The sequence below is a fragment of the Carya illinoinensis genome, chromosome 14 (genome assembly GCF_018687715.1).
Source record: "Carya illinoinensis cultivar Pawnee chromosome 14, C.illinoinensisPawnee_v1, whole genome shotgun sequence".
NCBI classification, from domain to species: Eukaryota; Viridiplantae; Streptophyta; class Magnoliopsida; order Fagales; family Juglandaceae; genus Carya; species Carya illinoinensis.
Genome location: NC_056765.1, coordinates 29866479 through 29889164, shown reverse-complemented (window position 1 = coordinate 29889164; position 22686 = coordinate 29866479). Strand labels below are relative to the sequence as shown.

Genomic DNA, 22686 nt, shown 5'->3' with positions numbered 1-22686 from the left:
ATTATTTTTCACTTACATTTTCATTATTATTTATAATATATCTCAACATTTCTAAACACCCAAACAACCTAAAACAACTTGTTCATCTTAAAATTTACGACTCATATGACCATCTTGATGTGACGTCATTATATTATTATTACAAATATTATAAATCATATTAGGAATAAGAATCACAATCATCAAATTACAGTTTAAAAAAATACTTGTAAAAAACATCTTGAAAGCAAATCTTTGATACTTCATAAATATTAGTATTCAAATCTGACGAATGGAGAGGAGATGAGAGGAGAAGAGATCTATCCTCATATATATAGAAAACTTATGAAGTTTTCCTATTAAAGACTCAAATCCCAATAATGTTTAGAAAATTTCTGGAATAAAATCTTTAAGCTTTCAAGCTTACATACGTAATTTATCATATTAAATAAGATATAATCATATACTACTAAAGTGTCAAAAACCCAAATGATCACTTAACATATTGGATTTAACCAAAGTACCATTATAAGCTATATATCTAACCCGTTTATATAAAACACAAAATATGCAATTAAATAAAACCCATATTTTGAAATTATTCGAACAATTATGTCACATGATTTATTAAAAAAAATAAAAATATAAACACAAAAAAATGGAAATTTAGAATTCCAGTCTTCCCTATTTTGTATTTTCGAACACCATTTGGTTTTAATATAATTTTTTAAAAATTCTATATGCAGTTACTTTTATGTATTTTTTACGCACTCCACTAATATGATTAACTACGTCACTTTTTCCAATATAAATAAATGCTGAATTTCGTCACATTAATAGAATGTGTAAGGAGTACACAAAAGTGACTATTATGTAACAAAATTGATAAATTTTTTTTGTTTTCTTGTTTTTAATAAACCATGTGGCACTACGTATTGGTGACACATCAAGAGGAATATGTAGTAGTAAGTGTAAGATGATCCACAACAATACTCTTTTTTTAACATCTTGATAAACAAGATGTGATGACTCGCTTTTACGTGTATTTTCACTGAATGATTGTTTTTAATTTAATTAATATATTGGTTTATTTATTTTAAATTATTGTGTTTTAAATTGGTTTTTAATTTATTTGTGGTTGTGTTTTATTTCTTTTAGTTGTTTTGTGGTTTTAATATTTTTGGCGGTTTGTTTCGTTTTCCCGGAGTGAGGACTGGACCTCATCTCTTTTCACATCTTTTCCTTTTTTTCGCTTTTTCCTTTTTTCTTTTTCCCTTCTTTTCTTTTTCCTTTCTTTTTCTTTTTCTTCTTTTTCTTTTTTTTTTTCTTTCTTTCTTTCTCTCTCCCCGATCCGGACCCCCCCGTGCTCTCTCTCTCCTCCCTCTCCCTCACGCCGGCGTCACCTTCTCCAGCCCATACCGCCGCCGTCCGGCCACCGTTCGGCCCCCCACCGGTCACATTCTCTTCCTCTCCCTCCGGTGCACCACCCCTCCAAAACCCACCCCCAACCAGCCGGCCGTTTGGCCGGAAAAGCTCCAAGAAAGCCGCACGGTTTTGGCTCCGATCCGCCGTCGTCGCTCCACCTCCGGCCACCACTTCTTCACCACTTCATCACCGACTCCTTGCCGTCCTAACCCACCCATTTCCGGCCTCCAACGATCACCGGAACAACTCCTACGAGCTTAGTTTCCGTTTTGGGTAATCCGGCCATTTCCGGCCATTCCGCCGCCACCCACAGCCGTTCGTCACTTCCAATAGCTTCACAACCATCCCTAGACCATACCCTATCAATCTCGTGTCCTAGTTTGTCTCCGTTTAAAAGTGGGTAATTTATTACCCACGGCAACAGTGTAAATTACACTGTTACGTTGCTTTTCCTCCGCCGTTTGCAACGCCGCTTGTTTTCTAAAATTGCCGTATAGCGCTGTAAGTATTTTCCAAACCCTATTTTCAGATTTTAATATATATTGCTCATTCAATTATTTATTGTTGTTGGTTGTTGATTCCGGACTGAGTCCGAGGAGTTTCGGGGGTCGGATGGATGGAGGACGGAGTTGCCTGTTTATTTGTTTTATGTTGTTTGATTATTTTATTATGCATTGTTATGGCATTACATGGTGCATGCACGGGTGTTTGTGGATTTATGTGAAAAGCCAGTGTTTTGGCGTAAGTGTGTTGCGGGTGCGTGTGTATCACGAGCCCAAGCCGGGATGGGTTATTATCTCAGTGGAGCTCCTCTGGTCACTCGGGAGCGGAATAAACTAAGTGATGTCCCCTGAGTTGTCGAGAGAGATGACGGGAGCGGGGCTAGGGGATGCTTGGCTACGAACGCGCCGGGCGTGGAACCGGGCATCGCCCTACTCACCGACTCCGTGGCCCTTCGCTGGCGAGGGCTAGAGGATGCTTGGCTACGCACGCGCGGGAGGCGCGGAACTGGGCATCGCTCGTTAGGTGTCACATGCGTGGTGGTACTCTACGGTGTGACACTGGAGCCAGGGTGTGCGGATGACTCCTAGGGGAGGTCATGGTGCATACGGTTAAAATTGGATAATGGTTTATGAGGCCAAATGGGACTTTTGGCGTGGGCCAGATGGACTTCTGGCGAGATATTGGGCCGGATGGACTTCTGGCGAGATATTGGGCCAAATAGACTTTTGGCGGCCAAATGTGACTTTTGGCGTGTTTTTCGGAAAGGATGTGTTTTTGGGCCAAATGGGTTTTTGGCGTGTGTGGAAAACTTGTGTTCTATGGGCTTTGTGCATTGGGCATGGTTCATGCATCTTGTTTGAGTTTTATGTGTTTTTATCTGGTAGTGTTTGGGTTTTACTTACCTGCGGTACCATTCGTGGTTCCGTAGCTTTTGGTGCAGAGTTAGAGGATGAAGAGGAGGAGGCTGAGCCCGAGGATGCGGCTCCGCCGGGTTGCTGATGCTATCTTTTATATTTGTTTAAAACTGTATTTGGGTTTTTTGTAATATTTTATTTATGTATGTTTTAAACAGCTTGTATTACGTTAAGAAAAATTCTGGTACTTAGTTATGACTTTCGTTATCCGCTGCGTGTTTCTCTGTACACATCTGTTGCCTTGCACACACTTGGCACCCGTCGATGGGATGGTGACCCGGGTTGTCACCATCCGGACGCCTCAATTTCCCCGTGTTCGGGCGTGGGGATTTGGGGGCGTCACACAAGATATATAATTCTCGAGATAATTTAAGCATTTGAAACTTAAAATAGTTTAAACCATGTATTAATAAATGAAAATTCTATTTATAAATTAGTGTGAATAACATAAATAATAAAATACTTACATGATATTATTTGATTTAAAAGATAAAGTTTTATGTTGCCGGGATTTTTTCCAAAGGCACAAGCCCAACCCAAATGTAGTAACACATTGTCCGGAACAAGGCTGAAGCCCGTTTGACCTCTTGACGGTCCACCCAAGAAGTTCTAGAATGTCACATCACGTTAAATGAGTTCTACCAAGGGGTATACCTCTACTCAATCGTAGGGTATGGGTCGCTGACCTTGAACACAGGTATAAAGGCAGCCCTTTAGGCAACAAGCGACTGGTTCGAGTTATCTTGAACTCTCAAACAACTTCCTCTCTTCGTTGACCATTAGCTAACTTAAATATTGGAGGCTCCGTCTAGCCACCCACATGGTTGCTAGACTCGAGAATTGTTTCATGTGTGTAAGTAAAAATTGAAGGCCCGAATCACTAAGGATCCGGCCTAAATGTGCATGAAACATGTCACTAACAGTTTAAAACTTGAATCTTACGAATCAAATTTTATCATTTAAATTATAAATATAGTGTATACTATACACCGACTTGATAATAGAATAACTCTTAGGTTACGTTTGGATGTTGAGCTGAGTTAAGTTCTTTATGAATAGTAGTGAGTTGAGATAGTAAAGTAAGTTTTGTGGGATGAATTTAGATATGTTTTGATATTAAGATGAGTTTAAAGATATTTATAAAAAAAATTGAAAAAAGTTATGGGTCTCACATATAAAGAGATGTTAAGTTGAAAAGTATTGTGTGTTTTACATATAAAGAGATTTTTAGTTGAGATGAATTTAATAATTTTTAAAGTTAGGTATTTAAATATTAGACTCAATTTAAAATTAGACTGAATTGAGATAAACTCAATTCACTCTAACAACCACACCAGTCCTTAGCAAATATTAAATAAATTTTAACTTTTTAAAGTATGAATCATTTAAATTTTTTTTTTCTCATTTTAGATTATTCTACAATCAACGGGTGTTGTGAACTCCCAACTAAATATAAATTATGAAAAATATATAACTTACCATTGTCATACAACTTTATATTAAATTAAGGATACCTTTCTAAAATTAAATTTTATTTGAATGAAATAGAACGTTTATAAATAAGAAATTTTGTTACACAAAAGTCGGTATATTAGCACATTACTTATAGCGAGACTTATTATAACTATAAGAAAAAATCAAAAAACCAATCATTAGCATAATTGATATGAAAAGCTTCCACATCAACAGTATGCCGTGTGTATTAAAAATAAGACTTCTAAATAGATGTTTTGTTATAACAAGATTTCAGCCTGGTAAATAAATTGGAAAATTCATATGTGTGCGCAAATGTTAGCCAAGTCTATATGAATGAGGATAATAAAGTTTTCCAATGGGGGCAAAGTTAACTCAGATTAACAGCAATGTGAGTAGTGTTAGACCTTTTGGTTTTCTTAAAAAACATTTGTCTTCCCTAAAATGGTTTATTTCATCTAAGATGATACATTTCATCTATCAAGCATAGGTAATTACCCTTCATAAATAAAGTGGTGATCTTTTCTATTTTTTTATGGATGAAATAATGAGGGTAGCCTAAAGGTTGTAGGAGTAATAAATGAGGGTCTCTACTCTTACCTATATAAAGGGGCTTGTATTTTTCATTAGAACTACTCATAAAGTTCTAAGGCAAAAGGCTAGAAGTCCCTTCCCTACAAAATCTCTACTCTCTTTTGTAAATTTGAAATTTTCCAGTTACCAAGCACAAATGGCTGGAGGTAAAAGATCATATAGATTTTTTTTATTCATTAAAGTTATTTTCTTACATTTGGTATCAGAGCAGTTGCCTTTCAACTTTGTATTTGAATTATTAGTATTTCATTTTGTTCATATAATGGACTTTTGAAATCTAGTTTTGTTCTTTGTTTTATTCTCTTGGCATGATCAATGAATTTTGTCATAATCTATGTCGTGAGAGAAAAGCCGGGTCATGATTTCAAACATTTGTGGGCTCAATTTCAAGTTTTATTCATATTGTTGGGCCTTTGGGCTAATTTATAGTTAATATTTTTAAGGAGATGTCCAGTTGTATTTCTTTTAATAATGAAAGTAATGTCACGGCATCCTTATTATTTAAAAGAATACATAAAAAAAATGGAATCTCATTGTAATTAAATCATAGGTTTTAAGGATTTATCCCTACAGGGAAATATTTAATTTTTGTGATTTAATTAGTATAGGAAAATGATTTTCGATATTGACGGTTAAATATATCTTTTGCCTACAGGTGTGGATAGTTTTATTTGTTAATATTTGGAATTATTTGTCTTATAAATAAAGATAAGTAAATTTATGCTGTTATGCAACATTTTTCCCATAGGAAGGTTAAAATTTACTTGAATTCATAATATTAAAGTTTTTCTTGGTTTTGAAGCTGTTGTACCACAATCTTTAGCTGATGGTGTTTATTTTATTCCAATGCTTAATGACACTAATTTTTCTGACTGGAAAGATTCGGTTCAATTTATCTTGGGTATATGGACCTTAACTATGCACTTCGTGTGGAGCAACCACCTGCTGCCATGGATACGGATGCACAGGAAGCTATTGAAAATCGCCAATGGTGGGAGCGATCTAATCGCCTAAGTCTAATGCTCATAAAGTCTCGCATGAGTAAGAGCATTAAAGGTTCTATTGGTGATTGCGCTACAATTAAGAAATTAATACAGGCAATTGAGGAACAGTTTATTCGCTCTGACAAGGCTTTAGCTAGCACTCTTATCAGGCAATTCATTACTAAAGCCTTTGACAGTTCTAAGGGTATGCGTGAATACATTACAGAAATGAGAGACATTGTTTCTCAACTTAAGGGCTTAAAGATAGAGATATCTAAGTCATTCTTGGTCTATTTCATCCTTGACTCATTGCCATCTAAGTATGAACCTTTCAAGATCTCTTATAACACACATAAGGAAAACTGGTCAGTTACGGATCTTCTGACCATGTGTGTGCAAGAAGAGGAAATGATGAAGCATGATCGTCCTAAAAGTGCAAATATGGTTGTGAATGATAAAGTTAAGACCGAGAAGGGTCAAAGTGGACCTCAAAAGAAAAGGAGACATAATGTGCCATCAAAATCCAATGGATCTAATGGCAAAAAGGTGACCTGCGTCTTTTGTAAGAAAAATGGACATGTAAAGAAGAGCTGCATCAAGTATAAAGAATGGCTTGAAAAGAAAAATAGCTCTATATCTCTTGTGTGTCATGAATCTTTTTTCATTGATGCTCCTAAAAATTCATGGTGGATTGACTCCGGTTCTTCAATTCATATTGTGAATACATTACAGGATTTTCTCACCAGAAGGAAACCGACAACGAGTGAACTTTGGGTTTTCACCGGAAATAAAAAGGCGTTCACAAGTTGTTGCAGTTGGAATTTTTAGAGTGATTCTCAAATCGGGACATGTTTTAGATTTAAATAATGTTTTTTATATTCCAGAATTTTATAGAAATTTAATTTCTGTTACCAAACTTGTTAGTTTCCTTTTTGAGAATGTTATGACTGTTTTTAAGAATAAAATTCCTGTTAGTTCTGGAACTTTAGTTGATAACTTATTTAAATTATATATTAATCCCGATTTTGAAGAGAATTATCTCTCCCTGCATTTAGTTGGTATTAAGAGAAACTTTTTGAACGAAAAATCTTATCTATTATGGCATAAGAGATTGGGACACATCTCTATAGAGAGGATAAGACAATTAGTAAAAGAAGGGGTCCTACAGGATCTTGATTTTACTAACTTCAAGAATTGTGTGGACTGCATAAAGGGTAAGCAAACCATCAATAATTTTAAAGGTTCAAGAAGGAGCTCAAGTGTTCTTGAGATTATACACGCAGATATCTGTGGACCATTTTCTACCCCTTGCCTGAATGGTTAGAGATATTTTATCTCATTTATTGATGACTATTCTAGATATATGTATCTTTATCTTCTGAATGAGAAGGCTCAAGCACTAGATGTTTTCAAAGCCTATAAAGTAGAAGTAGAGAATCAAAGTGAAAAGAAAATCAAGATCGTAAGATCTGATAGAGGAGAGGAATATTATGGTAGGTACACAGAACATAGACAAATTAAAGGTCCATTTGCAAATTTCCTTCAAGAAGAAGGCATTGTTACCCAATATTCAATACCTGGCACACCATCACAAAATGGTGTTGCAGAAAAAAGGAATCGTACGCTAATGGATATGGTAAGGAGCATGATTAGTAAATCTAATATGCAACTTTCTTTGTGGAGTGAAGCTCTTAAAACTGCAGGTATATATTAAATAGGGTTCCATCCAAATTTGTCTCTAAGACACCTTTCGAGTTGTGGAAAGGGTGGAAACCTAGCTTAAATCATATACACATATAGGGTTGTCTTGCTGAAGTTAGAATTTATAATTCTAACATAAAGAAGTTAGATCCAAGGACAACTAGCGGTTTCTTTATTGGATATTCAAATAACTCCAAAGGATATAGATTTTATTATCCCAATAATAACCCTCGAATTGTCAAATCTAAAAATGTAAAATTTCTTGAGGATGTTGAACCTAGTGGGAGGGTGAATCCTCAAGAGGTCACTTTTGAGGAAACACCTGAACATGCTACTTTGACTTCTTTTGGAGAAAGAATGGTTGTCTTAAGGCAAAATAGATCACAAGATCATGTAATGATACCAATTCAAATACAGCATGTTCCTGTAAATGAGGTTCAATCTGAAGTTATTACGCATTTACAGTCTGAGCCAATTAAGTCATCTCCAAATGATGAAGTAATGGCTCTAAGAAGATCCTCAAGAATACGTAGGCCTACTATTCCAAATGATTACATTGTATACTTAACTGAGTCTGATTTTGACATTGGACTTCTGGAAGACCCAATTACATTTTCACAAGCCATGAGTGGAAATAAATCTACATTTTAGTTGGATGTCATGAAAAATGAGTTAGAATCCATTTATAAGAACTAAGTCTGGGATCTCGTCGAATTACCAGAAGGGGTGGCAACAGTTGGCTGCAAATGGGTTTATAAAACCAAACTAGATTCTTCTGGTAATATCAAACGATATAAGGCTAGACTTGTTGCTAAAGGATTCACTCAGAAGGAAGACATTGATTATCATGAAACCTTCTCTCTGGTCTCTAAGAAGGATTTGTTGAGGATAATCATGGCTTTAGTAGCTCATTTTGATTTAGAGTTACATCAAATGGATGTGAAAATGGCTTTTCTTAATGGGGATCTTGATGAAGTGGTATACATGAAACAACCTGAGGGGTTCAGTGACGACAGTCAGAAAGTATGTGAATTGAAGAAATCTCTTTATGGACTAAAACAAACTTCCCGTCAATGATATTTAAAGTTTCACAAGATTATTATCTCATACGGTTTTATTGAGAATTTTGTTGATCAATGTATATACCTTAAAGTCAGTGGGAGCAAATACATTTTCTTAGTCCTATATGTAGACGATATTCTTCTTGCAAGCAGTGATTTGGGATTGTTACATGAGACTAAATAATTTCTCTCCCAAAACTTTGAAACAAAGGATGTGGGTGAAGCCTCTTATGTCATTGGCATAGAGATTCACAGAGACAGGAAACAAATAGTCTTAGGATTGTCTCAAAAGGCCTACATTGAAAAAGTTTTACAGAGATTTGGTATGAAAGATTGTAAAGCCTCTGTAGCTCCCATAATCAAATGTGATAAATTTCATAAAGGACAATTACCTGAAAATGTATTGGAACAAGAGCAGATGAAAAGTGTGCCTTATGCATCTATAGTGGGTAGCTTGATGAATGCTCAAGTTTGTACCTGTCTAGACATATGTCTAGTAGTTGGATTATTATAGTTCGCTATCAAAGTAACCCAGGACTTCAACATTGGATAGTTGCAAAGAAGGTGATGCGGTATTTGCAAGAAACCAAGAATTACATGCTAACCTACAGGCATACATAAACTTTGCAAGTGGTTGGCTATTCAGATTCGGATTTTTTCAGTTGTGTAGACACCAGAAAGTCTACTTTTGGATATATCTTTCTTCTTGTTGAATGAGCTATATCTTAGAAGAGTACGAAGCAATTTATAGTTGCTACGTCTAATATGGAGGCAGAATTTATTGTGTGCTATAACGCAACGACACAAACCATATGGTTGAAGAATTTTATTTCTGGTCTTAAAATTGTCGATTCCATTAAAAGACCAATAAAGATTCTTTGTGATAATACCGCTGCAGTGTTCTTCTCAAAAAACAATAAGAGCGGAAGCAAAAGCAAGCATATCGACACAAAGTATTTAAGTGTGAGAGAGAGTATCAAATATAATGTGGTGTATATTGAGCACACCAGTACAGATTTAATGTTAGCTAATCCAATGACCAAAGATTTACCGGTAAAATAGTTTCAGGGTCATGTGAATCATATGGGCCTAACTAAAGTGTAATCTCTCATGTTACTGTATATTTCACAAAAAATAAAGTTGAATTCAGTTTCAGTTTTGCGCATAAAGTAACGAATTCGTCATATCCATTGGGTGATTAAGTTGGACCCGGATGACTTTTAATAGTTGTTCATAAAGTATTTTTTAAGCGATACTATGTATTGTGACACATAGAAGGGAAATGTTCACTATAAAGAGCAGTACCACCATGGTTTGTATATAAGATACCTTAACAGAATTAATGACATTATTTTGACCATTTCGATTTTACCTATTAAGTGAACAAAGTGGGAGAATGTTAGATCTTTGGTTTTCCTGGAAAACCTTTGTCTTCCCTAAAGTCGTTCACTTAATCTAAAATGATACACTTCACTTATCAAGTATAGGTAATTGCCTTTCATAAATAAAGTGGTGACTCTTGCTATTTTTTTATGGATGAAATAATGAAGGTAGCCTAAAGGTTGTAGGAGTAATAAATGAGGGTTCCTAGTCTTGCCTATATAAAGGGGCTTGTGTTTTCCATTAGAACCACCCATAAAGTTCTAAGGCAAAAGGCTAGAAGTCCATTCCCTACAAAATCTCTATTCACTTTTGTAGATTTGAAACTTTCCAGTTATCAAGCATAAATGACTGGAGGTAAAAGATCCTATAGATTTTTTTTTGTTCATTAAAGTTATTTTCTTATAAGTAGCTCTATTTTTAAGTTAATAGCTACCTGTGGTAAGGGTGTGTTGTTTCAATGGAAAGAGGATGAGTTCTAAATTTCATGACTTCACTTTGAAGATTATGGCCTCATTTGATTATACATATGAGTTGAGATGAGATGAAAAATATATAAATAGTAGTAAAATGGTTTGAGTTAAGATATTTTATAGAATTTTAAGAAATAAGAGAGAAAAAGTTTTTAAAAAAAACTATTATGAAGTTAAAAAAATGTTTATATTTGAATGCTGTTTAGATTTTGAGATGAGATGGACTGACATGATCTATGAAACGAAATGGAGCCTTAATTTTAACAAGCATGTGATAGGCTTAGAGGCACAAGGGGCGCACAGCCGCGAGGCCTATATGCATGTCTCGTCCCAATAGTTATAATTCTTGGGCAAACCAATGCTTATGCAAGAGACATGATACTTGGGCGGACTACAGCCTTATGCCTGGACTAGATAGATACAACGCCTGGGTCGAATAAGTACTTAAATAGGCGCAATGCTTCAAAATCAAAAGACAAGAAAATGCCATTAAGGAACTCAAACTGATGCCCTCCTTTCTCCAAGGGAGGCGCCTGACCACTTGGCTAGGCATGCCTTTTGGTCTTTACATGAAACTAACAACTACTCGTTGAAAAGTTACAAGTTAAAGATTGTAATCTTTCTCATGGTATCACTTTATTCTCTATAAATTGAGGATGAAATGTACTATACTCATTTATTCAATTCTTTCATTTTTTTTAATTATTTACACAATTTTATAAAGAAATTCTGAAAGAAAACTTTAGAATTACTATATGCAGTTGGTGATTTTATTGTATCTTAGAGATAATTTGCTTGTAACCTTATAATAAACTCTTTCAATTGGAGGTAATTATCACCTTAAAAATAGTGTTATACATACCTCAAAGTCTCATTTATTTTTTTAGATTACTGTATTCGCTCAAATTTCTTTAACATTAAAAACTTACTTCATATGTGTGAGTTCTAATATATTATATTAGAATTCAAAACTCTCACAAAACTCTTATCTCATCCCATCTCAATCATTATAATTTTTTAAAATCTCCATATAAAATAAAATAAATAATTCAACTTTTTTAAATCTTAATATAACTTTTCAAATTTCAATACAAAAATAATATATTCTAATAATATTTTATTCAATTTATCTCATTTTATCTCTGAAAACAAACGAGGTCTAAATCATACCAGTTGCAAATTTTTTTTAGTACGATCTCTTTATAGACCTAGCAATTCTATTTAAAGAGAATTTTCTCTAAAGTTTCCTTGCAAATCAATAATCTCATATCATATAAGATACGTGATCTAAACTTTATATTGAAGACTGAATCTCATAACGCGTGGAATGAGTCAATGGTCAATAGTGTTTCTTCTTGGTCTTAAATCTGCATCACAATTTGAACGGGGATTCTTCTCTGCAGGCTTAGTCTTTGTCAACGAGGCTTCAAATTGCTGATCCGACCGACCCTCCTTAGGATGTTTCTACGAATATGCCTTTTTTATGTTTTTTTATTTTTTTGGCCTTTTTGCATCTTGGAATAAGCTAAATTCCTTTTTTTTTCTTCTTTTTTTTTTTAATTAAAAATTTAGAGATACGACCAGTATTTGAGCAAGGACCACAGTATTTCTTTGTGAGAAATTTTCTAATCATAAATAAATTTTGTAAAAATAAATTAATAAATTGATGTGATTTTATATAATTTATTAAATTTATTATATAATAAAAATAATTTTATAATTTAATATATCATATTAAATTATATTAGTTTATAGATTTATTTTATAAAATTTATTTATTTAATTTTAATTTTAATGATAAAAAAAAAAGGGACAAGAACCAGTTTTATGCCATTTTCATGGGAACGGAAGTCAACACTGAACAAAGTGCATTGATCCTCTGGCTGCGTGGCAACGCGCACAAGATCCTGCGTGTCATGTACTTCACTGTATTCTCTTTTGGGTAATGTTACACGCATTTCTCAGTTATTTTCCTCGAAACAACAGTAAAGGGCTATTATTAAAGGAAAAAGTTTTTTTATGTAAATTTTAAATTTTATTTATTTTCTATTTTTTGGGTTTGTTTAATTATAATATTTTTATCCATTCGAAATTCGTCATCTCTAATTATGTTAGTTATTATATAAAAATTAAGCAGATTTTATGATAATTACATCAATAAAAATCATTTAAAATATGAGGTTTAAAGATAATAAAATAAAATAAAAATGAGCATCATTTCTCTTATTTTAAATGGATTTGTAAAATGGAAATACTCCTACCCTTACAAATATAGATAGATGGACTGACATATCATATGTGACACAATCTCAATAAGCATCTTAAACAATTATAAGATCGCATATTTAATCAAAACAGATATCTGGAATGCTTTTTATTTTTATCGATAACAAAGACCATGAATTTAACAAAACTTCTTCATATAAATTTTGATATTAAAGGAGGAATGATCCAAATGGAAACTATGGTTATGGTCTTGATGAGGTCTTAACCTAATTCTTGATCTGTGAAGAATTAGATGAGAAAGATATTTTCTTAGTTCTAGTTAATGGTATTGGCCTCTTTCTTGTACTATTAAGGCAATATTTGTGTGCAACCCTTTGGTCCTTTTTTAGGAAAAAGAAAAAGAAAATCAGTTACAAATGAATGAATTATATACCCAAATCACCAAAGCTAGAAAATCTGCTCAAAAATAAAAAAGTAAGAAAACTTTCGACATGAAAGAAAATGATACTATATAAAACAAAAAAAAGAAAATACTTTATCCATAAAAAGATTTTATAAAAATAAACTCATAAATTGATGTGATTTAATATAATATGTTAAATTGTAAAGTTATTTTTATTATAAAATAGATCTAATAGATTTAATAAACACACCTCAATTTATAAATTTACTTTATATAACATCTTTCTACATAAAGTTTGTGTCTGTAACCGTTCTCCTCGTATAAAAGACAAAAAAAATCATAGAATTCAACTGTCATTGTACTTAGATCTTAGGGGTCAAAAGATTGATTATCTTGGAATTTAATCACCTCCCGAACCACCCAATTTATTAGGGTTGGTGATGGGTTGGAAGTAAGAGGTCCCTCTATTTATGGGTCCATGAATCTGAATCTTCTAGAAATTTTGATTGAATTTTAAAGTTTAGAGTAGAAAAAATATAGACACGAAATGGATCACAAGATATTTATAACCATGTGGATGAATTTATCTAGTAATGTTAAATGCACAAAAATTATATAAAGTTCATAAGTCTATATTTCTCTCACTCTAAATCTTAGAATTTAATCAACATCTATAAGAAATCTCTATTTTTTGTATTTTTTTTACTACAAATTCTGAATGTAGATCTGTATATATCTTAATTAGTTACTTAAATAACAATTAAAATAATAGTAATAATAATAATAAGATAAGTGTTTAATCCATAAAACATTTAGATAGTTTTTATAAATTGATAGTGATTTCTATGATATATTAAATTATAAAATATTTTTTTTATATTTTAAAATAGATCTGACGATTTTTTAAAAATTACTTGTAAATGCACTAAGAGCTAGTTTGATCTAAAAAGTTTTCAAACCATCTCATCTTATCTCAACATTCAAATGACATTTAGATTTAGAGTGTGTTTCATCTCATTTTATTATTACAACTTTTTTAAGTTTTCGCATAAAATATAATAAATAATTCAACTTTTTCAAATCCCAATTCAATATTTTTAAATCTCGAAATAATAATAATATTAAAAAAATAATATTTTAACAATATTTTATTAAATTTTTAATTTTCATCTGAAATTATCTCATCTCATTTCATTATCCAAATGAGCCATAAACATAAATATTTTTTAATTTTTAATTTTAATTTAATTATTATTTAATCATTATAATTTTTCCAAACTTCTCAAACAAAACATAAAAAATAATTCAACTTTTTCAAATATCAAAATAAAAATTATATTAAAAATTTATATTCTAACCATATTTTAAATTTATAATTTTTTATTTTTTTATTTTTAAAAATTTTATAAAAATAATAATTTAAATTATTTTTTTATTATTTAAAATTATCTAATTATTATTCACAAATTTCTCCAAAAACTTAGCCCCAGAACTAAAGCAAGCAGCAGAAATGTGAAAAGGGTTCTCTCCTTCTCACTGTTGAATCCTCTAATCGAAAAAGAAAAAGTCTGAGCCCAAAACAAAACGAGCTTTCTTTGACTGTTCCTCCTGAGATTCATTGACACTTTGAAACTGATCCTTTCACAATCTGCACTTTCCCCAGACCTTCGTTTCTGCGCCTCCTATTAATATTACTATAATTAAAAATCGGGTTATCCCCTTCTTCGCATCTCAAAACACATCTTGGACTTCTTCCTCAACAATTTCTGCTCAGTCACCTAAATTCCCTAAGATTCCCTGCTGGGTTTTGCTTCTCTGACATTTTGGCCTATTCTCTCCTTGGCCTTGTCAGACTCTTGGAACCAAAAATATCCTCTTGCCCCTTTTGTTTATAGGTACTTTAAAGAACAATTATTTACCACTATTTTTGGCTATCTGTTGTATCTCCCATAGATTTCGGGGTTTTTTTTTTCAACAAATCGTTTCTTTTAATTGTTTGGGTGTCTTGAAGATCAGAGATTCATGGGTTTTCTCGTAAATTTGAAGAGAATTTCCCAAGTCTTTGGAAAGTCTACTTTTGGGAGAAAATGGGAAAATGGGGCTGAAATTATGAATTATCCACATGATTTATATGATGTTCTTATTCTCTCGTACTTTCGTGCTCAGATTCTGATTTATTTGCCGTTATAATTTATTGGGTCTTCTTGAAATCTCAGAAAAAGCTTGGAGAAATTGAGATTTTGAGGCTCTGATCCATGGGAAATTGCTGTGCAAGCCCCGTTACGTCTTCTCAGAAGCAAAACGGGAGGCGCAAGCAAAAACCCAATCCCTTTTCTGCTGATTACGCTGCGATCAATGGTAATGGAGGTGGGAACAAGTTTTGGGTCTTGAAAAATCCGACGGGCCGTGACATCTCGGCCCATTATGAGCTCGGCCGTGAGCTCGGGCGGGGAGAATTCGGGGTCACATACTTGTCTACCGATGTGTCCACAGGCGATAAGTTTGCCTGCAAATCGATATCCAAGAAGAAGCTTAGGACTGCGGTGGATATTGAGGATGTGAGGAGGGAGGTGGAGATTATGAAGCATTTGCCTAAGCACCCGAATATCGTGACCTTGAAGGATACTTTTGAGGATGACCAGGCAGTTCACATTGTGATGGAATTGTGCGAGGGAGGTGAGCTGTTTGATCGGATTGTGGCAAGGGGGCATTACACGGAACGGGCTGCAGCAGGTGTTATGAGGACCATTGTTGAAGTTGTTCAGGTTGAATTTGGATCACTTTTTAAGTTATTGGTTGGGAATGATATTGTTTCTGATTTATACTTATTGTTCTGGCCGTTGATTTCTATGTAGCAAGTTAAATTTTTTCCCCTGAATCAGCATGCTAGGATTTGTGTTTTGCTTGTATGATGTTGGCTAAATAAGATTTAAACTATTGTTTTTATAGGTTTATTAGATGCTGGTAACTTTGTTTAAGGAAATTTGGTACCATATTGTTACAAGGTTTGTGGTTTAAACTCCTTGTCGAGAGCTTGTGCATTGCCGGGATTAGCCGGGATTAGTCGGGATGCTGTTCCTGGACACCCGGTGCCAATAAAAAAAACACTTGTGGTTTACATCTTGCAATTTGTTTTGAATTTTATGTCTCTGTGGGTCTGTATTGTGGGTCATTTGAGTGGTTAATTGCTTCCCCTTGTTTATCCTTGGTTTCAAATCCATGTTTTCACGTTCATGGCTGGCTGTTCTCTCTAGGCACTGCTGCATGGCGCTTTGTTGATTTGCTAATGAAGTAATTGTCGAGTGAGATATATTGTCATCCAATTTGTTCGTACGATAGTATTCTTTATATATGTAACCCCTCTACCCCCCAGGTCCCCCCCCCCCCCCCCCCCCCCCCCTCCTCCCTCTCCTCCAAACAATTCCCAAGTAGGTTCTCACTAAGATGGTGTTGTTTTTGTCTGATGACTTCCGTATGATTGGTTGCATGTCATTACCGACCTATTGTGAGATCTGTCATAGATGCATCCTGATTGGTTTTCTATACTAGCAATTTGGCTGTAGCTCAGGTTTTCTGTTTCTGTATATATCTCCATGTCTTTTACTCTGTCTGCCTTTTAAATATGTTGGATCGAGTTATTTGCTGGCTCTGACATACTCTTGCTTAATGATTTAAATGAACTTGCTGTTTTCGAATAGGTATGCTCCTGCTTCAGCTCAAAATATTCATTTGAAACAAACTAATATGTTTCTACGCATTTTCATTGCAGATGTGTCATAAGCAAGGAGTGATGCATCGTGATCTCAAACCAGAGAACTTTCTGTTTGCAAACAAGAAGGAAGCATCTCCCTTGAAGACAATTGATTTTGGATTGTCAGTATTCTTCAGACCTGGTATTTCACCACATCCATTCTAGCTGTCTTATTCCTTTTTTTCCTCCCTAGTGGCTTTTCATGTTATCTTTTTCATGTCCTTTTATGGAAGAATTGCTCTAAACAAAGCGTTTCATTTTATACAGGTGAGAGATTCAATGAGATTGTGGGTAGTCCCTATTACATGGCTCCAGAAGTTTTGAAGCGCAATTATGGCCCAGAGATTGATGTCTGGAGTGCTGGAGTTATTTTGTATATTTTACTATGTGGTGTTCCACCATTCTGGGCAGGTTAGTCTTGTATATCAATAATTTTAATGACTTTTTCTTTTCTTTTTCTTATAAATTAATTTGCCTGTATAGAAGGGTTAGACGTCCCAGGTTCGATTCTGCATTAGAAATTTCTTTGGATTACCTAATACACGGTTCTGACAGGCGGGTTGTATATTTGGGATACTCCCAAGGGGTGGGTCCTAAGGGCCCTACCTTGGTGAGGCTCCATGCCATTAAAAAAAAGGTTTAAAAGGGCTTTATATACCTGTTTTGTTTGGCTTCCTTTTTAAAAAAATAAGGATTTGTGTTAGTTTATAATTTCTATATTTGAATGAGGTCATTTGACAAACATGTTCTCAAGAATGTAGTTTCTTGTATTTTACATTTTGGATTTACATTCTCATGAAATCCCTTGTGCTTTGCATGCAGAAACTGAACAAGGGGTAGCACAGGCCATCATCCGTTCGGTCATTGATTTTAAGAGGGACCCTTGGCCTAAAGTCTCAGGTAACGCAAAGGACCTTGTGAAGAAAATGCTTGATCCAGATCCTAAGCAGCGGCTTACAGCTCAGCAAGTGCTCGGTACTGTTCTGCTTCATAAACTTTATTTGTTTCACATGTGCTGAAATTTATTGCTCAATATTAAATGGCTATCCCATGATATCACAAGCAGATCATCCTTGGATACAAAATGCCAAGAAGGCTCCAAACGTTCCCCTGGGCGAGACTGTGAAAGCCAGGCTCAAGCAATTTTCAGTAATGAACAAGCTTAAAAAAAGAGCTCTACGGGTAACGATCTTGATTGACTGATATAGGAAGATACAAATGTTTAATATATATTGCAGTGTAAAAGTAAAAATAATCTTATGTTCTTAGCTCTTTCACGATGCTCAGTTTGGCTTTTAACTCCGTCTTTTCCAAAAATTTGTTCACCTGTTATGCAACTTTCAGATGTAAGATAATTTTAAAGGTCTAATAGTTTTCTTTTCAGAAAATTGACAATCTAATATTGGTCTAATAGTTTTCTTTTCAGAAAATTGACAATCTAATATTACGATTCCCTTATTCTATGATCTGAACTTCAAATATATTATTCTATAATCTGAACATAGAATATAGTATTCTGTAATCTGAACTTAGAATATATTATATGGGGCCCATAGTTTTTCCCTTTTTTCTTTGTATTTCTATGAGATGTATTTATTGTACCGGGTATTTGTAGGTACCCCCATCTCACTCCTTTTATATTTCTCTTTCTGATTTAATGCAATATTGCTCATATAAAAAACAATAGTCTGAACCTTTTTGACATTTTCATTTTAGGTGGTGGCTGAGCATTTGTCAGTGGAGGAAGTGGCTGGCATAAAGGAGGCGTTTGATACTATGGATGTTGGCAAAAGAGGCAAGATAAACCTTGAGGAATTTCGAGTCGGGTTGCGAAAGCTTGGCCAACAGATTCCTGATGCAGATCTTCAAATATTAATGGAAGCTGTAAGCCTTGCACAACTATTTATCCTCCTTAATCCCTTTGATAATCTGTTACGTTCCTCATAAGGAGTTCTTTGAGGCTGAAGGAGTCTAGTCGTCCTTTTATTTCCTTTGGAGTTATTTTTTATGTTGCAAATAAACCTTAGCCTTTAAAAAAGAAAAAAATGCTTAGCCTTTAGAAGATAACCATTTTAGTTTAGGAGTTGCTAATTTGGTTGGAGTTGGGATTGGCTCTCCTGGTAGAACTTTAGAGATTGATGTAATTTAGAAGTTGTTCAATTATATTTTCTTTATAAGGGTTTTGCTTCAGTGAATAAAAAATCAGGTAAGTACCTATAAAAAAAATAAAAATAAAAATTCTGGTAAGTGTTTTTACTATCAATGTTTGCCATTGGAGTAGGAGTTTCTCTATTACATCACGTTTCATTCAACATATTTATTCAAAAATGGAAAGTTGTGCAAAACCAATGCTGCAAACCTTCCTGTTCACCATTCAGTCGCAAATATGATCAAATTATGTTTTTGTAAAATAATTGAACTTTGGTTTCTGCAGGCTGATGTTGACGGGGATGGAACTCTCAATTATGGAGAATTTGTTGCAGTTTCAGTTCACCTTAAAAAGATGGGCAATGATGAGCATTTACACAAAGCTTTTGCATTCTTTGATCAAAACCAGAGTGGTTACATAGAGATTGAAGAGCTGCGGGATGCTTTGAGTGATGAGATGGATGATAACAGTGAGGAAGTTATCAATGCTATTATGCAAGACGTGGACACAGACAAGGTTAGTATTGAGTATTGAAGTGTATTTGAATTCCTTAACAAACACTGTGCAGTGCTGAAGCAATTATACTCCTGAAAGCTTTGCTGCAAGAATGGTTTTTATTTTATTTTTATTGTCTCTCTTAAGTACACTGTGCAATGTTTTGCCATTGGTTCTGTGCTTCATCTCGCCATTAATCCCAAGTATATATTAATGCTTTAAACTTTATATGGCCTTTGTTTGGTAGTGTTCATTGATAATTTGCTGTATTGAGAGTCCAACCTTGTTCTTATTTAATTTTGAAGGATGGGCGCATAAGTTATGAGGAGTTTTCTACCATGATGAAAGCTGGTACAGATTGGAGAAAAGCGTCCAGGCAATATTCACGAGAAAGATTTAATAACCTCAGCTTGAAATTGATGAGGGATGGGTCCTTACAGCTAGCCAATGAGGGTAGATGAATCAACTATTATCATCAATTAATGGGGATAAAAACTGGTGTTTGGGAATGAAGATATTCTTTGAGGTTAGATGAACCGATGATTATCATCAGTTATTGGGGGAAAAACTGATGTTTGGGAATGAAGATTCTTTTGTTGTGTTGGGTTTTATGCAATCCTTGTTAATTTTTTCATTTGATTTCCCTTCAAATAGGTTGATGTCTTCTCAAATAGCCATGTTTAGGTTGTGTTTGCTTTGACTTTTGAGTTAGTTGCAGGAGAGAGAGAGAGAATTAGAGTCAGGGAGATGTAGTTTCATGAAATGTTATCCTGAAATATGTGGTTGTAAATATGTGAATTATAGGCCCACTGGCCCTCCTCATTAGGTATGTACTCTCTTCTTGTTGTTTATATGTTAACATGTGCTGTAGATTGCAGAAACTGCCATTTGCAGTTTTCAGTTGAAGTGCATTATCCTATTATTTTTCCTTTTACCTTGGGAAAATCATTGTATCCTTTTTTTTTTTTTTTTTTTCCCTTTTCTTTTGAGAGTGCCAATTAATCACTTTAAAAATAATAATAAATATGAGATTTATATTAAAAAAAAAATTGATTTTTTAATAATAGATTCAATTCTTTTTCAAAATAACTGTACAACATTTACATATTATATAATTGTATGTAGCATTACTTTAATCTAATTTTATTTTTCGGGCTTTCATTTAGCGGGTCAATTTGGATATTTACTTTTGCAAGGATGCCATGTGGTGAGGAAAAAAGATTTAAAAAATAAAATCAGATATAGCTAAATAATTATTTTCTTTCTTATGTAAGATTTGTTAAGTATTTAATGTGGTGTTTAAAGATTGGACGTTCGATTCATATTATAGGTATCGATATTCTATATATTATATTTATAGTCTTAATATAATTAGATTATTTCTTATTACAAGAAAATGAAGGTATTGTCTTTTTAGACAAATTAATATGCTTTTCAATATGGTGTGAACACAATAAATATACCTAATCACTTGGATTTAAAATTGCAAAAAATGTTAAAAAATAATAATTATCCAGCTAAGAAAAATTAAATATACCTAATATTTTTTTCCTTTCCCTTCTGGAGTTCTAATTATATGATGATTTTGTCTTCATCAATTTCGGATTTTAACAATTGAAAAATGAAAAATCTAGCTTGTATATGTTGTTTCTCAAAAGCATCTTTTTCAACCAAAAAAAAAAAAAAATCCCAGGAACATGGCCAAGCAGAAATTACAGTGATTATTAGACTTATGCTTATCATGGGTATCCCAATTTTTTGAAAAAATGCAATTAATGTGTGACATATAACATTAATGCTAGTCTAATATAGAATATGCATTCTAAATGGATGCCCTAGTTAATACATAGATAATTAGCGAAATGAAAATGGATCGAGTAATATCTTACGGTAACGCTTGTAGTTAAGTATAAAGACAATTGTCAAAAGCATATAGCTAAACCCGATATGACTAACAAAACCTCGAACATATCGCCCAAAGAACATTACGATATTTGCCTAATAAATTTAGTCGATCTCACAGTCTTCTTTCTCGTCTAAAATAGAGAAATTCGTATTCGCTATGCAGTGCTAGTAATTTTTTTTTTCTCAATTTCTTATCCCTTCCAGATAAGTATTTTCTCCGTCAAATTTTTTTATTGTTTGTCAATTTTCTCATATTCTCAATTTGCTTTTTTCATTGTGAACTTGTATCAATTTTAATTTCCTCCTTGTTTTGTTTGGGTTTAATGTTTCACAAATGCTTTAGGCTCAATTACTTGTTTATTTGTTCAAATCTATCATCATTTCCCAAACTCCCCTTTGTTTTGAATTTTTCTAGATCAATATACTTGTATGCCCAATAAGATTTACAAACCCTCCAACATTTTGTTGCTTAAAGAAAATTGATATTTTCTTAGCAAATCCCATTTATTTTTTTGTCATCTAAAAGGGAGATCATTTCATATATATGAACTTGCATTCTCAATCATTTCTCCTCTCAATCACTCTCTCTCCCATATAAGAATTGTCATGCTTAATCTTGCATTATTAGTCCAACTGATCACAATACATCTCATTGTAAATTTGTCTCCAATCCTCACCTTGCACTTCTTTGTTGCAAATTTCATTTTAATGATTACTAGTATTTCCATATTATTTGTTTGGATTTAAATGTTTCACCTTGACAATTTTACTTCCTTCATCTTGACATTTTCTAGATTGATCATACTCTTTTGCTCATGATAACAAATGTTGTAGAATTTTTTTTTGTGTGAATTTTATTTTCCTTTTTGCAAGACATTCATTGGAGTGAATAATTGATTTTGAAAGCTTAAATTATCCTAAGAAGTAGTTGTTGGATCTTGGAATGGTGATTCTCTAATGAAAGTGTTGATCTCATTAGAGACACCCTATTGAGAGATAGGGCAATAGAAAATGCCATGGAATGCTAAAAACCCAATACCAATGGTGCAACTTCTTTAATAGTAAGATCTGTTAAACAAATATAAACCCTAAAAAATGTAATGACCAAGGAAAAAAAATTAGGTTTGACCCCATGAAAGTAAGAGTCATCTTGTAATGAATTGTTAAAAATGTCTGTAAAAAGCTTTTTATGTTTTTCAAATTCATAACAAACTGAAGCTGGTTAGAGATGAGGAAATTCATAGCATTTTGAGTTGCAAATAGCCTAATA

At 33.4% G+C, this 22686-nt stretch overlaps 1 protein-coding gene across 1 annotated transcript; it reads left to right on the top strand.

Annotated features, from left to right (window-relative positions):
• Positions 1 to 14612: 14612 nt before the first annotated feature.
• LOC122295087 (calcium-dependent protein kinase 8-like) lies at positions 14613 to 20411 on the top strand. Its single transcript, XM_043104122.1, has 9 exons — positions 14613 to 15011; positions 15333 to 15881; positions 16886 to 17009; positions 17135 to 17278; positions 17690 to 17842; positions 17934 to 18049; positions 18584 to 18751; positions 19302 to 19532; positions 19817 to 20411. Exons 2-9 carry the CDS (start codon positions 15372 to 15374, stop codon positions 19970 to 19972), a joined length of 1602 nt encoding a protein of 533 aa, XP_042960056.1. The 5' UTR covers positions 14613 to 15011; positions 15333 to 15371; the 3' UTR covers positions 19973 to 20411.
• The last annotated feature ends 2275 nt before the right edge of the window (positions 20412 to 22686 follow it).

What these genes read in the sequence shown, in the direction of transcription:
- LOC122295087 (XM_043104122.1), top strand. Translation starts at nt 15,372, where the DNA reads ATGGGAAATTGCTGTGCAAGCCCCGTTACGTCTTCTCAGAAGCAAAAC. An exon ending in TGTTCCACCATTCTGGGCAG is followed by an intron (nt 17,279 to 17,689) that starts GTTAGTCTTGTA and finishes CTTTGCATGCAG; the next exon opens with AAACTGAACAAGGGGTAGCA. An exon ending in AAGACGTGGACACAGACAAG is followed by an intron (nt 19,533 to 19,816) that starts GTTAGTATTGAG and finishes TTAATTTTGAAG; the next exon opens with GATGGGCGCATAAGTTATGA.